Genomic DNA, 17448 nt, shown 5'->3' with positions numbered 1-17448 from the left:
AAGGCTGCAGCCTTTGGAAAATGCTCCCTTCCTTTCCTATTCGGCACGCTACATCATGGTAGGCATCTCCATCATTTGTTATGAAGCTGCCAAGGTACGTGAAATTGTCCAACTCTTCAAGCTTTGACACGCCAAGTCTGACGGGGGCACCGTTTGCCTTATATCCAATTGGCAAAATTTAAGTCATATCCATGTTAATGCGCATGCCAATTTTGAGAAAATTGAGAAAAGACTAAATGTGGCTCAACAAAAATGGCTGAGACGGATTTTGAGAGTCAGTTACACAGATTGGGTCTCAATCAAGGAAATCCTATGCCGAACTGGGAGTCGAACACATAGTGAGGTTGTGACAGAGCGTCGCATGAGGTTTGCGGGACATGTTCTACGACAAAATGAATTACGCACACCAAGAGTTGCGATAACATGGAAGCCGATACGAGGAAAGCGCAAACAGGGACGTCCTCGTATTACATGGCGACACATATTCATGCAGGACCTCAGAACAGTGGAAACCAGGTGGGAGGAGGCTTCAGACATTGCCAATGAAAGATCTTTATGGAAACAGCTTGCGGCCCAATGCGCCGAACGGCGTTGGGGGACCTAAGTCTAAGTAAGTAAGTTATATCAATGTTTTCTAACTAAACTTCTCTCATCCCTCTTTTTCGGTAACATTGTCAATAGAACCATCAAAAGACGGGGGAGATAAGGAGTTAAAACAAATGGTAGTGCCATCAAACGCACATGCCGACCAGCAAAATGATCCAACCAAACACAACCTCGAAGACATCAAAGCAGTGTTGAAGCATGCTCGTACATAGCAAAAAGCACGTTCTAACGTTTTGCAAATAATAATAATTACATGTTGTATAGTGCATAGTGTAATGGTTTTGGTATTGTTGTTGAATTTCAAACCAACATAATTGTAATTAAAAAACAAGAAGAAATCGTGTTCGGGCATCAGTGTCTTGCTGCTGGAACTTTTTAAAATTGCCTACATAAAAAAAATAATTTTTAGTCGCGGACACACCAGCCCATTTCGTGCAGTTCCACCGGCCATTTGGTGAAGGTGGACCGGCCATTTTGTTCAGGTCCACCGGCCATTTGGTGCAGGTGGACCGGCCATTTGGTGCAGGTCCACCGGCCATTAGGTGCAGGTCCACCGGCCATTTGGTGCAGGTCCACCAGCACATTTGGTGCAGGTCCACCGGCCATTTGGTGCAGGTCAACCGGCCATTTGCCCATATAGCCAGCCTGTCCCTGTATATGTATATAGAGGTTACACATTTCTACAGTGGCTGGGCTCCATTTTCTAAAGCGCAATGAATAGTCATCTTCTAAATTTGAAAAAAAAAACTAAATGTGGCTCAAAAAAGATAGCTAAGACGAATTTTAGGAGTCAGTTACAGAGATCGGGTCTAAATAAAGTTGACCCTTAGTAACGTTGTGACAGAGCGTCGCATGAGATTTCCGAGACATGATCTCTGACAAAATGAATTACGCATAAGAGTTGCGATGATATTCTAGTACATTTTTTCGCCATATATATATTACTAAATCTGGGCTCTATTTATTCTTATTTACTGTTAAGGCCCCTAAAATGATGAAATGTCAAAACTGTGCGCTATAAAAGAAGGTTTTTTAAAACTTATTACTAAAACGAAGTCGTATCAAAATTCTTTTTATAAAAAACAACATTTGAATCAGTATTCTATTTAATGAGTCAGTAAAAAAATGGAAAATATAATTTTATAATGATCCAAAGTGACACATTTACCATTGTGACCTTAGATACAAAATGTGTGTACAAATGCGCTAATCTATGAATGAAGCTTGAGTTATTAATGAAAAAGACCATGACATTTCTTTTAAAGTTACCTCCCCTAAAGTTTTTCGTTGATAGTTGACTTTCGGAAAAGAAAAAGATGCCGTTGCATCAAAACTTTGAATGATGTAAAATATCATAATGTCTGATTTTCATTTTCTCTTCTAGTTTTTGATATGTAAACGGAACGGACTGACGGACAGAAAGGCCTCACAAAACTGATAGTGTCTTTTTCCCTTTCGAGGCCGATACAAATGAATTGCACTTTAACATGATAAATATGGTTGTGTAAAATAATCTAAAATATACAACACATACAAAAATATTTTAAAAGAAATTAATACTTTATTTCTAAATATAATAGTTTATTTAAGAGACTGTTTCTTATTTTAAAGACAATCAAATTAAAATGCACATGTTATGTTTTTTTTTTATTCTATAGACATATCACTAAAAAAAAAGATAATTTAGAAATTTCTTCTCACTAAATAAGGAAAACTATAAATATATGGATGAATTGTAATTGATCATAATGCATATCAATACAATACAGGTTCTGAATATTTAGAGTTCTAGACTTCTCCTGTGACAGGAATCTGAATAGGTATAAATGACTCCTGGTTATTTAAATTAACCTCGGGGTACTCAACCACAGCTGGTTTATCAGCAGGACCTGAAGTAGCAATGTAAGTTGTAATATTTTTTCCAGGTGCATCATTCACAGAGACGTCACGGCGATTTAGTTTAATTTTATCCCACTTTACATTAATATATGTGCCTTCAACTTTTTCAAGTTTCCCAGTTAAAGTAAATTGATATTGAGTTTCATCAGTAAGTCTGTTGATGACTCGACGTGCATCTGGAAACTTCTGAAATAACATTCCCCACATCCAGACTCCTTCGTTGTTATCACTTTGTTTCTTAAGATCTTTGTAAAATGGATTGTTGGCGTTTCCAAACCGATAATTGTAAGTGGGTCTGCCGCTGTTAGTTCTATGTTGTTGATGGAAGTTACCATTACCGTCTTCCCAGCGCAAGAATCCTCTCATTTCTGTAGAAAACTTGGTCATAATGATTGCAGTGTACGGTACAGTTGTTCTACTTTTACTCATGATTACCTCGTATTTAGCTCCTTCCATTGGTTCAAGCTTGATAGAAGATTGTTTAATAAAGCCATCAGTTTCAGAAACACTCTTTGAATTAGTAGTTGAAGTTGAATATTGGAATGTAGTCTTATAAGAAAACTTCCCCTTGATTGAGCTAGTTTCAAAGTTTAGTTCTATTCCAAGTTCGTGACTGTTGGAAAAAGTACTAGTGGTAGAATGTGTGATAGTTTCTTGAATTGTCTTTGATCTACTAATGGATTCAGTAACAGGGGACGATGCTCTATTGTAAAGTATTCCAGAGTCTACAGTTTCAGCTTGAAGATCCTCTATGACACTTTCTCCATAAATAATTTCATTGACAGCAAATCCCCAATCTCCAAAAACCAAGTTGAGTCTTTCACCATTTTTATCTCCCTCGCACCATGAGCCCCAGAAGGAACTTGTATCAGCTGCCCATGTGTCCCCATTTCTGTTAAAATCTTCACCAACAGCCATCCCGTGGCAGCCATAGCACCAGCCATAACCCAAGTAATGTGCTAAGGTAGCCATATTCCACAATGTCGTGTCCATGATGCGTATCTGTATTTTACTCTTCTCGTCCATGACTAACGCGTTGGATGCTACTGTACAGCATCGAATTTTTTTCAAAAAGTAAAGGTCATCTCCGTCAGCTCGGTATATTCCTGTCAGAAAAGATCCAGCTGGACAGAAACATTTACCCTGTTGAGTCATACAGTAACTTATGTCAATATCTTGACATGACCCATAATTCAATGGGTGAGTGGCTGGTTTGGTGCATCTTGCGTGCTCGATGTTGAAAAGATAGCCCTTATATGGTGGAAATGCCTGATTTGACCTGTACAAGCCTTGAAGGAAGTAGCCTACACGACAGAAAGCCCAGGAGTAATCATTGTCTAGTGCATAAGTCCAGTCATCGTAGACTACCTGCTGTTCAACGTTATTCCAAGGAGCGATTGGTTGACAACATTCAACACCTTCTAAGTGAGCGAGAGGATCGTCCCAATAGTGTTTCCATCTGTTCAGTCCAATGATGTAAGCGTTGATCTCATTACATTTGGATTGACCTTGCGAATCAAAGCTGATCCCCCACCAGGCATCGGTGCATTGAGATGTAACATACTGCATCAGACTGACGACCAAAAGGATTTGCAAAAACATGTTTATCTTGTTGAGTCGGTGTGTCTGCAAATATAAATATTTAAATAATTTACACTTTATAATTTTAAACAGCATTTTTTTTTTGCTGGAAAAATAACTAAGTAGATGAATTTTGTGACAATGTTTTTAGTAATGATATTTTTTTTTTAGTTTTTAGCCCATTAAAGTAGAGTTTGGGAATACACTTTTAAAGTATTGTTGTAACCCTGCCTTGCACCAGTGTTGAAGTGCGCACTAGCGCACTAGTGAACGTAAACAGGAAGACACTAGAAGAGAGAGAAGAACAGTGCATCAGGGGATTGTGAAGAGTCTGAATGTTTGGACACTAAGAAGCCAGCTTTTGTGCCGCCTGAAGGTTGTAGAAGGGACCTGGAGCGAAGCGGAGAAGGCTGTCGTTGATCCACATTCGGATTGCTAAAGGACTGGTAAATTAGTAGCAAGACTCTAAGGAAGCTGAAGGATGTTATGTGTTTGTCCAAGTTAATAAACACAACTTTTTATTTCCTGTTAAACTGTGTTGAGTTGTCTGCCTTACGTTGAGTGGCTTACCTAAAGAGCTACAACAATTGGTGTCGAAGTAGCTGGCTTATCACCTGGAACCCCGAATGACGGTCTCTGGCAATTTACTGTAATGCCTTTCTGGCTCTGCAATGCTCCGGCAACCTTTGAGCGATTGATGGAGCGTGTCTTAACTGGATCATCTGCCTTGTCTATCTGGATGACATTATCGTCTTAGGTAAGACGTTTGAAGAGCATCTTGCAAATTTGAAGGAGTTGTTTGAAAGGATAAGAGGCGCTGGGATGAAACTCAACCCAAAGAAGTGCTCTTTGTTTGGAAGGAGTGTAAAATATTTTGGACACCTCGTGTCAGTAGACTGAGTTAGCACTGATCCCGACAAATTTGAGGCTGTAAGGCAATGGCCTACCGCAACGAATATTCATGAATTGAGAAGCTTTCTGGGGGTTTTATACATATTAAAGACGTTTTGTGCCTAATTTCTCCAACATTAGTAGAGCTCTTTATTTACTGACAGAACAAAAGAAGCAATTTATTTGGACGAAGGAATGTCAACAAGCATTTGAAAGGCTGAAAAACTCACTTGCCTCATCCTCCATATTGGCCTACCCTACACCAGGCACGACATTCATACTGGAAACAGATGCGAGTGGTACCGAAATAGGCGCCGTCTTGTCTCAAAAAGTGAATGAACCCAAACGAGTCAATGCCTATTTCAGTCGTAGTTTGTCAAAGGCTTAAAGGAACTACTGCGTCACGAGACGTGAGCTTCTGGCCGTTGTGGACGCCATAAAACATTTCCACAAATACTTATATGGGCAAACGTTTACCCTTAGAAGTGGTCACGCCGCTCTACAATGGCTGCTCTCCTTTAAGAGTCCTGAAGGTCAAGTCGCCAGGTGGATTGAACGTCTGCAACCTATGACTTTGAGATTCAGCACCGAATAGGATAGAATCACCAGAATGCTGATGCGCTGTCCCGAAGACCTCGCAAAACTGAACGCAAGCACTTTAGAAAGGTCGAAGAAAAGGAGGCGGTTGACGATTGCCATTGTCTTGGGGTAGAAGCTTCCGACCGTGATCGGACGAAAAAATCCGAGAGGATCAGTTAAGAGACGAAGATCTGGCTCCCATTCTCCTGAATAAGGAAGATGGACCACGAACAGATTGGCAACACATCTCTGATAGGGGAACCGCTATCAAGGAATATTAGGCCCAATGGGACTCCCTAACAATTGTGAACGGTGTTCTCAAGAGAGTATGGGAAACGCCAGACGGGACAAGCAATCGCTTTTAGCTGATACTACCTAAGGTTTGGGTGTTGAAAGTACTGAAAGAGATACATAATGGCTTTAGTGGCTCCCATCTTGGTGTCAACAAAACTTTGGAGAAGGTGTGCCAGCGGTTTTACTGGTTCAGTTACCGGGATGATGTTGAAGAATAGTGCCGAAGATGCGATGTCTGTACAGCCGCCAATTGCCCGCAACGTAGAACAAGAGGACATATGCAACAATACAACGTTGGGAACCCCTTGTAGAGAACTGGATAAGTATGTACGGTGCTCCAATTGAGTTACATTCAGACCAGGGCCGAAACTTTGAATCGAGAGTTTTTCAGGAGATGTGCCGGACACTCTGCATCGAAAAGACTAGCATTACGCCTCTACACCCCAATCGGAAGGAATGGTGGAACGCTTTAACAGAACTCTAGAACAACACCTAACGATAGTCGCCAGTGAACGACAAGATGACTGGACACCTTTATCCCAATATTCCTCATGGCGTACATGGGATCCGTTCATGACACCACAAATTATACACCAGCGAAGATGTTGTTTGGCCGAGTACTGCGATTACCTTGTGACTTGTTATTCGGGGTTCCAGGTGATAAGCAAGCTGCTTCGACGGAATACATCACTAATCTCCGAAAACGAATGGAGGAAGCCCATGCTCTGGCCCGCAGAAATATCAAGATGACCTGTGACCAGATGAAGACAAGATACGACAAACCGGCCAATGCCTCCGGGTTCCACGAGGACGATCTGGTGTGGCTGTACAATCCGCAGAGACGAAAGGGCAGGTCCCCAAAGCTTCAGAGAGACTGGGAAGGTCCATACCACATCATTAAAAGAATCAACGACGTCGTGTACCGAATTAAGAAAAGTGCCCAGTCTAAGCTGAATGTCGTCCATGTAGATCGACTTCATCAGTACTGTGGCAGTACAGGTTCTGTTCGGGACGAACAGGTTTGAAAAGGGGGTGAGCTGTGTTGTAACTCTATTTCTGCACTGAGATACATGGTGCGCACAAGACACTGTTTCACACGAGCGTGGAACAAGAGGAAATGGAGACATGATAGTAAATGCCGGCTTATTTTGCTGAATCAAACTAGATCTAAAACAAACTGACATTCAGTGTTTTGTGTGTGTTATTTATTTAATCATTAAATCCTTATCTATGTTACCATTAACCTGTTGAGTTTTTGTCCTGGGAATTTATAGCAGTATATATCTATGTACTGCATTAATCTATTAATGCTACGTTGCTCAATTGATCGTTGATGCAACCATGTATATATTTGTACATCTTCTTTTATTCCCTTTTATCTCGGCTGACCGCCATGATAATTTTACTAGCGCACTAATACTGCGCTTAGAGAAGATAAATGAATTATCTCCCCTTTACTCATTTTATTCTAACGAGAGTTGCGCCCCTTGACTAGACACCCTATCCATTCAAGCGCACTCCATTGTTCTTGGCCGACGGCCACCTGTAAACAAACCGTCACCGTCCATTCCCTCCTCCCTTTTTTTTCTATTTCCACTTGTGTTGTTTTTTTTAGATTATTATTTCCCCTTTTATGTACATTTTACATTGCTGCTATCAGCCGTCTATTTTCCAAATCCCATTTGTCATCATCTCCCTATCGCGCTTGAAAGCAATTTTACCAATCTGACGAATGCACCTCAGTCGAGGGCATCAATAAGATGCACTTGTCTTTATTTATCCGCAGCTTCCCTCAGGTGTCTGCCTTTGTAATTAGTGCTATTCATCACTGCACTACTGCTTACTTGCTATTGAGTATCATCTCCTGCCTACTGGGATCTACTTCACTATTTATCGGATCACTTGCCTACTTATTCCATCAATCAACTACTTTATTTGGTGCTAGTCAGCAATGCAGATACTACTTGGCGCTTTCGGCTCTACTCGCCTGCCTATTCGACAGCCCACCTATCAATTTATTAGGTACGACGTCCATATAGACCCAGAGTCTGTGCGATACGTCATAGCTACGCCAAACCGGCGCCTTCGTCATAGAAAGCCTTAGCTCTGACCAGATCGCGGCCTACGTCATCACTCGTCAGAGGCCAAAGTTATGTGTTACTGATGATGCGTGTCTGCGAAACCACTGTGTTGCTGTGTAGTGTACATAGACAGAAAGATTTCTTTTGAAACAAATAGAATCTTCATCTAAATATGATTAGGACTTTTCAAAACATTCATTATGGATTAAAACTCTAGATCTACATGGTGAACAAATGTCTCGTTTTGTAAAGGAACTAGATCTAGCAGATCTATGCTTTCCGATTACCAAAAGATGATGAATGATGGCTTAGAAAGAAAAAATGGCCATCGGTAATACATTTGGCTCAGTAGAAGGATTAGATCTACGTACCATTAAAGGAGTACTCTAAACTCTAAGGTAAGTAAATATTTCTAGATCCAGCATATTAATATTATACATAATCAATTGACTTTCATGCTTTTGATGATTAACGTGATAATCATTATTATATAAAGTCAAAGTGGGTAGATCTAGGCATGAATACTTGATCTAGATCTAGAATCTAAATTTATTTCTTTACAAATTAGGCTAGGACGACCTAGATCTAATTGTAAATCTATTAATTTTATAACGATTCTGTCAATAATTATAGAGTCTAGATCTAGTATATATACAAATAGCATCTAGTCCATATATAGAAGTACAAATAGACAGGTAGTAACGTATAGATTTATAATATATATATATATATATATATATATATATATAAAAGAAGTACAGATCTATAATCTAGAGTAGTCTATTACTAGTATTATATAGTTACATAGTCTCATTCTATTAGACTGTTAGGCAGTTACTATTAGATCTGTCATATTTTATACCCCGGTGTTGGTATGTACCACATTATTCTAGTAAATGTTAGATGTTATATATAATATATATACATTTTATTTTATATTTTAGTCCGTTTGCATTTCATTTCGAAAATATTAATTGTAAACTTTATCAAACTTTCAAATCTGCCATTAACATTTTCAAGACGAAGTAAGTATCATGGACAGTATTGAAGCATTACGTACTATAAAGGAATACTCTAAACTAGACTAAAGTAAGTAATAATTATTACTAGCATCTAGTATATAATATTAGTATAATAAATAATTTAAATTTTTTATGCTTTTCATGATCAACAAGACTATAAAAAGAGCCTATTGCTAGGAAGTAACTACTTTTTTATGCAGGAACTATGTAAATCTATTAATTTAATAACGATTTTATCAATAATTATTCTAGTAAATGTTTGATATTATTATATTATATATTTATTTACAGTTTGCATTTCATTAAAAAAAAATATTAATAGTTTACTTTATTTAACTTTCAGATCTGCCTTTATTATTTTGAAGACGATGAAGTATTGTGGACTAGCTACTACACATATACGAGTAGAGAGTGCATTAAAAAAGGTGTAAAGTCTCAGGAAGTCGCAGGATAGCTGCCTGGTCTTGTGGTTTGCGCGCTGGACTGTCGTTTTGAATTTATCGATGTCTATGGTTCAAACCCTGCTTGCTCCCATCCCCTGTCGTCTTGCGGGATGTTTGGACTAGGAAGTAAACTATCTTAAACTCTAAAGGAACATCCGAAACATGTCAAACATATAAGGATATAATAGTAAAAAAAAACATATCAGTGATTTAAGTGAATTTCAAGATAGTGTAAGAAATATAAATGTGTCTTCGTTTCGGATGTTCTTTGTCAAGAGGAGTGTATGATTTATGTACATTGTACATTGTTCTGGTCCAGTTAAGGTAGTATATATATTTATTCTATTGTTCTTGGTACATCTCTTTGATGTTTTTTTTAAACAAACAGAAGTATTAGGTAAAGGGGATAAGCTACTTCTTAAAACTGTATCCTACATTTATGAAATTACTAATTTATTAGAACTCATATAACAATATTCTACAAAAAAATTTACCAACAATACTAACAGTTTAAATGCTATTAAAGAAAACACTAAGTACACAAATAAAAAAAAAAATGACAATGAAATAAATATATTAAATTGACTTAAACGAAACAGGACTAAATGTTATGTGTGTAATAAGGCCATCAATAAGAAGACCGTGTCACTTTTTATGGACTTTCTAAATTAAGTATTGTCTACCCACATCCTGCAGATTCCTGCTTTTAAGTTATTGACCATGTACACTACATATATTTAAATTTTTAAAATACAGTGGGATAAATCAAAAAGATGAAAATATTTTTTTATCTTTCCTAATTTTAATGATTCATTGAAACATCATTAAGGTTGTCTGTAAGTCTAACTGTTAGATGTTATGTTATGGGTAATTGTCTTGTTTTTTTTTAAGTAACTTGTGTAATCTATAAGATAAGATAATTGCTGGTTATTGTGTTCATGTGGTTCTAAAGAAATTTAATGACTGCATGACTGGGGATGGGATGGGAGAGGCCAGGGTTTGAACTTGGGACCATCGATAAATCTAAACGGCAGTCCGGAGCGCAAACTGCTCGGCTAGACAGCCATATATATATATATATATATATATATATATATATATATATATATAATTTAAATAACATTAACTATATATGAGCAAACCGCTCGATATATATACCGATATATATATATATTTATATATATATATTAAATAACATTAACATTATATGAAATCATTGTATTTTTAAAATGTGTATTGTAAATTATTGGAATATATTTTTTTTTCATATGTTCATTAAGCAATTGCAATAAAAACTTAACTCATTAAAGTGGTATCTTTTGTCTGCAAATAAAATTGCTATATAACACCACACATTTGTTTTCATGTTGTGTTATTTCTGTTGTGATGCTTGTTATCATTAGTTTGTACATTAAGTTGAAAAGCAACTTATCAATTTTATATTCTAATAACATATGTAAGTGTAATACTGTTTATAGAAAAGTCATAACATACATGACTACACGTTAATGAGTTACAGGCTGTCACGGATGAATATGTGTATGTATGTATAATCTATTTTTACACTCTACGCGAATGACCGGAAGTTTGTTTTGTTGTCGAAGAGTGGTTAGACAGAGACCAGCGTGTGTGATATACAGTAAAGCTTATTAAAGTTTATGTATTTGATCTAGTGTTTTAATTGTTTTATTTCGTTAACTAGAACTGAACCAGGGACACCTAGACGTATCGAAACTTAAGATAGTTTTTATCGAATTATAAGTAGATAGAGTTATATAATAGGAAAGCTGTGACACAGACTATACCATTTAGCCTAAGCACTAATGCAAACATGTTGGGAAACAGGTCATGTCCCACAGGACATGCGTGACGCAACTATAGTCACAATATACAAGAACAAAGGGGATCGGAGTGATTGCAACAACTATAGGGGTATCTCTCTCCTCAGTATAGTGGGCAAGATCTTTGCTAGAGTGGCACTATCCAGGCTGCAAGTGATAGCTTCTAGAGTCTACCCAGAGTCTCAGTGTGGATTCAGGAGTGGTAGGTCCACTATAGACATGATATCTTCTCTACGACTACTGCAGGAGAAATTCAGAGAGAGAGACAGACCCCTTTACATTGTTTTTGTCGATCTGACTAAAGCTTTTGACATGGTCAGCAGAAGTGGCCTTTTCAAACTCCTGAGGAAAATAGGCTGCCCTCCCAAACTACTGAAGTTAATTGAATGTTTTCACGAGGAAACTAAATGTACTGTCAAATTCAATGGAGCCCAATCAGCACCTTTTGAGGTTTGCAGTGGTGTCAAGCAGGGATGTGTGCTCGCACCTACTCTGTTTGGCATATTCTTCTCCTGTCTACTGCATTATGCGTACAGCGACATAAACGAAGGTGTGTTTCTCCATACAAGATCCTCTGGAAAACTATTTAATGTATCAAGGCTGCGGGCAAAAACCAAGGTTAGGAAGCTACTCGTCAGGGAACTCCTGTATGCTGATGATGCAGCTATTGTGGCTGATTCTGATATTCAGCTACAGTCCATGGTTGACAAACTATCTGCTGCTTGCCAGAAGTTCGGCTTAAACATCAGTCAAAGCAAGACTAAGATACTTGTCCAAAACACAAACACTGCACCTCAAGTAAGCATTAATGGCCAACCACTAGAAATTGTTGATCACTTTTGTTACCTTGGCTCCATCATATCCAACAACACTCTACTGGATAAAGACATAAACAACAGGATAGCCAAGGCAATGGCCACCATGTCACGGTTGCAGAAAAGAGTCTGGGACAACATATTGCTGACTAGCAGTACTAAAGCCCTAGTCTACCGGACCTGTGTGTTGAGCACCTTGCTGTACGGAAGTGAAACATGGTCAACCTACTCATGGCAGGAAAAAAAGCTGAATGTCTTCCACCTCCGATGCCTAAGGCGGATCTTTAAAATAAGGTGGCAAGATAAGATAACAAATGAGGAAGTGCTACATAGAGCAGGATGCCAGGACATCCGCTCTGTTATCAGCAGCAGACGCCTTGGCTGGCTTGGCCACGTTCGTAGAATGCCAGTAGGTCGACTTCCACAGGACATCCTGTATGGCGATCTAATTGAAGGCAGGAGAGCCGCTGGTCGCCCACTTTTACGTTATACGGATGTATGCAAACGCGACATGAAGCTCTTCAAAATCGACACTGGCAACTGGGAAGAGGTGGCACTGGACAGATCCACATGGAGAGAGAGCATAAAGGAAGGGTCACAGATTGCAGATGTCATACACAACAGAAGCAGAAAGAAGGGTGAAAATGCAATGGCGCCTGGTGATTTTATATGCCCAACCTGTGATCGCAGCTGTGTATCAAGTATTGGCCTCTTTAGTCACACAAGAAGTTGCAAAGGGAAAAGATCGTCTCACGAGACGTAAAATGCCACAGACAATGCAAACATTCAGTCAGGTGTGCTACAGTTCAGTTTACAACACACTACAGTTTGCAACACACACAAAGCAGTCTTAAATCACTTAGTGTGTATATTAAGTAAATACATAAAGTCTAGACCTAGTAATTTGTCTACTTTAATAATACGTCTGTTTATAGTAATGAGGACAACAACTACACGTTGGTTGTGTTACATTTTACAACACTTCGCCTAAGCGCTATTGCTAATATGGAGTCAGCCTCTGGTTATGATAAAAAACAATGGTCGCTGACCTACTACGTCACGAACCACTCCGTATTTCACTGGATTTATTTTGCTAACGACACTGCCCAAGGCAGATCAGTTCTGCCCGCAGTACCCTTGTGCCGACGGTAGCCGGCCACCCGGCCTACGGTGCCCTCTACAGATATCAAAACTTTGGATTGAGACTCCACAAGAACCGTAACACCGGCGTCCCACTTTCCATTCTAGAGCGCCACCTCCAGCTGCAGAACCTCTAGCTAGGACACAGCCATCTGCGACCCAAGCAGGAAGATCAGCTAAGTTCAGAAGACAAAGTGACATACACTCTTATTAAGTGCGAAAGTGATGAATAAATATAGTATTGATTAGAGATAGATGCAAACCATCCCCCTTTTTTTTCTTCTATGTAAATATTTATGTAAATAAATATTCTTCAATTTTTAACTTTGCATCTCTCTTTCATTGCTTGTTTCGTTGCGTGCTTTCTTCCAATTTATGTGCTGATAGGACGGCGTGTGATAGCTTCAAAAATAATCATCCCCTAGACATTAAACAAGCTAAACACACGTCACTTTCGCTAAGCTGTCACAAGTGCGACATCTACATTTTTTTTTATCTTCTGAAACCTTTATACAATTTATTTTTAATTGCATCTCTTTTAAAAGAACTCATGAATATCAGATGATATTAACATAAGTCATTGTCAGTCTTTGTGGTAATTAATAAGTACAGTTTTGCCAATTGTCAAAATAATAGTAAGAAAATAAAATGTATGTTACTTTAGTGTGGGTATTCTTGTGTATCAACTACTAAAAAAAATTATATGCTAATATCTGTATTAATTTTTAAGTTTGTGGCATTTTACTTCTCAAGAGATGATCTTTTCCTTTTGCAAATTTATTTAAGTATGGTAATAAATATTCCCCTCAAGGGCCAATGTCTTCCTTTATTAGACTAGACTGTTAAAAAAGGGGCCCTGACCTGTTCGATTTAGGTAAATACTCGGATAGCGTAAAATCCAGAACTATTTTCATTTCTTCGAGATATTATTTCATCAATGAAACAAAACAAAAACAGCTTTACACCATTTTAGAAGCTAAGAATTTAGACCTAGACAAGCTTATAAACATGGCAACTAACCGTGATAATAAAGAGGTTCCCGGTCATTTCATCCCCGGTCACTTCATCCCCGGTCACTTCATCCCCGGTCACTTCATACCCGGTCATTTCATCCCCTGGTCACTTCATCCTCTGGTCACTTCATCCCCGGTCATTTCATCCCCGGTCATTTCATCCCCGGTCACTTCATCCCCGGTCACTTCATACCCGGTCATTTCATCCCCTGGTCACTTCATCCTCTGGTCACTTCATCCCCGGTCATTTCATCCCCGGTCATTTCATCCCCGGTCACTTCATCCCCGGTCACTTCATCCCCGGTCACTTCATACCCGGTCATTTCATCCCCTGGTCACTTCATCCTCTGGTCACTTCATCCCCCGGTCACTTCATCCCCGGTCATTTCATCCCCTGGTCACTTCATCCCCGGTTATTTCATCCCCTGATATTTTCATCATCTGATAATTTTTATCTAACAAATTGTAATTTTAAAAATCATGACATGAGCAATATTTAATGTATTCATTTTTTATTTAAATGATAAAATTGTAACACGTTAATGTTTAAAAGGAATTAAAGCAAAACTTATACAGGCAACATGATATCACGAGTATAAGTGAACTCCGCCTTTATAAGAAAAAAATAAAACCTTATTTCAAGGCTAAAAATGAAAGTGAAACATATTCGTACTTTCACCACAGCTTGGCCTTTGATGATAAGTTATCAGCGGCACGGTCATAATTATTATAATCGCACTTCTATCTCTCAAATGATTTTTTACTACTTCCGCCAAACCTTGGCCTTCGATCAGGATAATATTATAATATTACAACCCCCACACCCAATAGAAGCGCTATAGCTAAGTACACACCCAGATTTGCAATATAATATAAGATTTCTCATTAAGAATACAAACTGGAAGAGCAAACACTGTAAACGCATTAGTAACAAGTCATAAAATGTCAAAAAGCATTCCACATAATCATATTTATTTATAAAATATTTAATTGGGGATGAAATGACCGGGGATGAAGTGACCGGGGATGAAGTGACCAGGGGATGAAGTGACCAGGGAATGAAATGACCGGGGATGAATTGACCGGGGATGAAGTGACCGGGGATGAAATGACCGGGGATGAAATGACCGGGGATGAAGTGACCGGGGATGAAATGACCGGTCACCTAATAAAGAGTACTTGGGTAGAAATGTTTACAACTCAAACAAGATCATAAAACTAAATTGCTGTTTAACTTTGGTTAGGTCAATATACAATATGAATCCTCGTTTTTAGGATTACTCAACAAAAGAAAACTTAAAACAAAAACTAGAACAGACGCAAAAGAGTATTGAAATTTATAATAAACGAATATTCCCATTTGATTATAGTAACAACCTTAGTCATTTTTGAGACGCTTCAGGAGAAAAGAATAAAAAGTAAGATAGTAAATAAAAGACTGAACCATAATTTACAAATATTTAAACAAAACCTAATAAGAAAAAAAAGATCAACACACATTTATTAATTCATATGCTAGGACAAATCCCTAGACTTTCTTCTTTCGTAGGTCTATAAGAGCGTAAAATATGTTGCCAGAGTCAGCCGGGAAAACCAACTATTCAGGAGAATTTAAGTCATTGATAAATAAGCATGGCTATATAGATTGAGAGATACGCGTAGCACGAAGTCATAATCTCTTTTAAAGTAACGTTTGTAATTTAAGGGATCTCCTGTGTGGATGGTCTGATTCAGTCCCTTAGAATACCTAACACAAATACTAGTCACAAAAACAATGTATGTATCCTATACTCTTAAGCGATAAACTCTTGTATGTATGTATGTATATATATTTATATTTATAATATCAGGTAACCGAGCCTCGCTCGGATGAATAATTTGTTTACCAGTTACAATGCAAAGACTTTCTTCCAAGCCTATAATAGCCCAATAGTTTTACGCGAAAGAAGCAATGTGAAACGTTTCCTTAACAAATTATTCATCCGAGCGAGACTCGGTCACCTGATATTAAGGGGAGGTATCCCTAGAGAAAATTGAGTTTAAGGTCCAGGATATCGATTTTTAAATAATAACATAATTAAGTAGATCAATCATTTTTCTTTACATTACAATCATTTTTATTGCTTAAATCTGTGTCTAAAACATGTTTTTTTAAACGTTTTTGTAACGGCTATGAGACAAAATCTTAATAAAATGTATACTTTAAACTCATTAAAACAAAAAAAAGTAAATCGATCTAGAATCGTATATGAACAATAGAAAGAAAACGTGTACAAACATTAAACAGACTCACATCAATAGGTAATGACAAAGAATAGAGCTGTTTGGTAGAGCACTCCCTTCCTGAGCGGCAGACAGTGAAAACACAATCTTCCCAGTCGACGTTAAATAGAAATATAGTACAATGGAACGTGTCAACTTATACGAGACTAAACACTATTTAATAGCTGAAAATTCTTATCTGACGGATAAGTAATAAGGAAAACCTGATCATTATTTACATTTGAGGTTAGTTGTGGAAGGCCCCATTTTATTTTTTTTCTACAAAATAGTCAAATAAAAAAACAACAACAGAAAATAGCTTAACCTAGCAGTAAAAAAAAACAACTAATAAAAACAACAAACATTTTAAAAAATAACGAATCGTATTGAACATTGAGACTGAAGACACATTTTTGAAGTATAATCAGATACGATAATTACTGGAGCATAGGCGTAGTTACAGGTGGGAGGGGGAGGGCAAGGGATGCATCATATCCAGGGCCCAACTCTCAGAAGAAGGACATACTTAGATGGTGCCAAAAGATTATGATGACAAAAATGATTATCTGAAAATTTTTATAAGAAAAAAATATATAAAGTCCTAGATAATATAATAATAACTTACAAACATTTAAAATTAAACCTAATAACTTATTTTGTTCTTTAATCTGTCTTATAAATGACTGTCATTCTAAATTTAATTGTACATGATTCTGCCACTCACGTTGTATCTGATGTAATTATCGTGTTGGATACAATGTTCTTTGTGAAGATTTGTCAATGGGCATTATATATTATCATAATTGTGATTTTAATTTTACAAGCTTATATAAACTTTGTCTGTCTTTCTGTCTGTCTGCCTGGTAAAAAAGTTTTAAACACGTTATTTAACCCACATCCCTTCTGGGATCAAGATAGAATTAAGCCCCATGATTTAATGTCAATAAAAGAAAATAACCAATTAGTTAATAAAATATTGGT

The 17448-nt window shown here is 37.6% G+C and overlaps 1 protein-coding gene across 1 annotated transcript; it reads right to left on the bottom strand.

Moving 5' to 3' along the window:
• Window positions 1–2288: 2288 nt before the first annotated feature.
• Window positions 2289–16596, bottom strand: LOC129926570 (uncharacterized). Its single transcript, XM_056031401.1, has 2 exons — window positions 16499–16596; window positions 2289–4131 (listed from the first exon to the last, which is right to left on the bottom strand). The coding sequence occupies exon 2, from the start codon at window positions 4105–4107 to the stop codon at window positions 2395–2397; it is 1713 nt and encodes a 570-aa protein (XP_055887376.1). The 5' UTR covers window positions 4108–4131; window positions 16499–16596; the 3' UTR covers window positions 2289–2394.
• Between the last annotated feature and the right edge of the window lie 852 nt (window positions 16597–17448).

Source organism: Biomphalaria glabrata, chromosome 6, assembly GCF_947242115.1.
Source record: "Biomphalaria glabrata chromosome 6, xgBioGlab47.1, whole genome shotgun sequence".
Lineage (NCBI taxonomy): Eukaryota > Metazoa > Mollusca > Gastropoda > Planorbidae > Biomphalaria > Biomphalaria glabrata.
The sequence above is the reverse complement of the archived record's forward strand: the minus strand, read 5'-3'. Positions and strand labels throughout refer to the sequence as shown.